The sequence below is a fragment of the Bison bison genome, unplaced genomic scaffold (assembly GCF_000754665.1).
Source record: "Bison bison bison isolate TAMUID 2011002044 unplaced genomic scaffold, Bison_UMD1.0 scf7180017864371, whole genome shotgun sequence".
In the NCBI taxonomy this organism is placed as follows: Eukaryota; Metazoa; Chordata; class Mammalia; order Artiodactyla; family Bovidae; genus Bison; species Bison bison.
Window position 1 is genome coordinate 12,186,840 of NW_011494943.1, and position 268 is coordinate 12,187,107.

At 64.2% G+C, this 268-nt stretch overlaps 1 protein-coding gene across 1 annotated transcript in view; it reads left to right on the forward strand.

Moving 5' to 3' along the window:
* GCGR (glucagon receptor) overlaps nucleotides 1-268 on the forward strand; it is a 7,482-nt gene that overhangs the window by 4,972 nt on the left and 2,242 nt on the right. Inside the window, 1 exon segment of the mRNA XM_010856535.1 lies at nucleotides 4-209. Within this exon segment, the coding sequence (XP_010854837.1) occupies nucleotides 4-209 (206 nt within the window).

Here is a 268-nt window from a genome sequence, read left to right on the forward strand (position 1 = left end):
GAGGCTCCACTGCACCCGCAACTACATCCACATGAACCTGTTCGTGTCCTTCATGCTCAAGGCCAGCTCCGTGCTGGTCATCGACACGCTGCTCAAGACGCGCTACAGCCAGAGGATCGGGGACGACATCAGCGTGAGCGTCTGGCTGAGTGATGGGGTGAGTGCGGGGTGAGTGCCCGGGACCAGTTTCTTGGCCTCCGGGCCCCAGGGTGGTAGGCAGCTTGGAGACCTGTGCTGACACTGCCCCCGTGGCCAGGCAGTGGCCGGC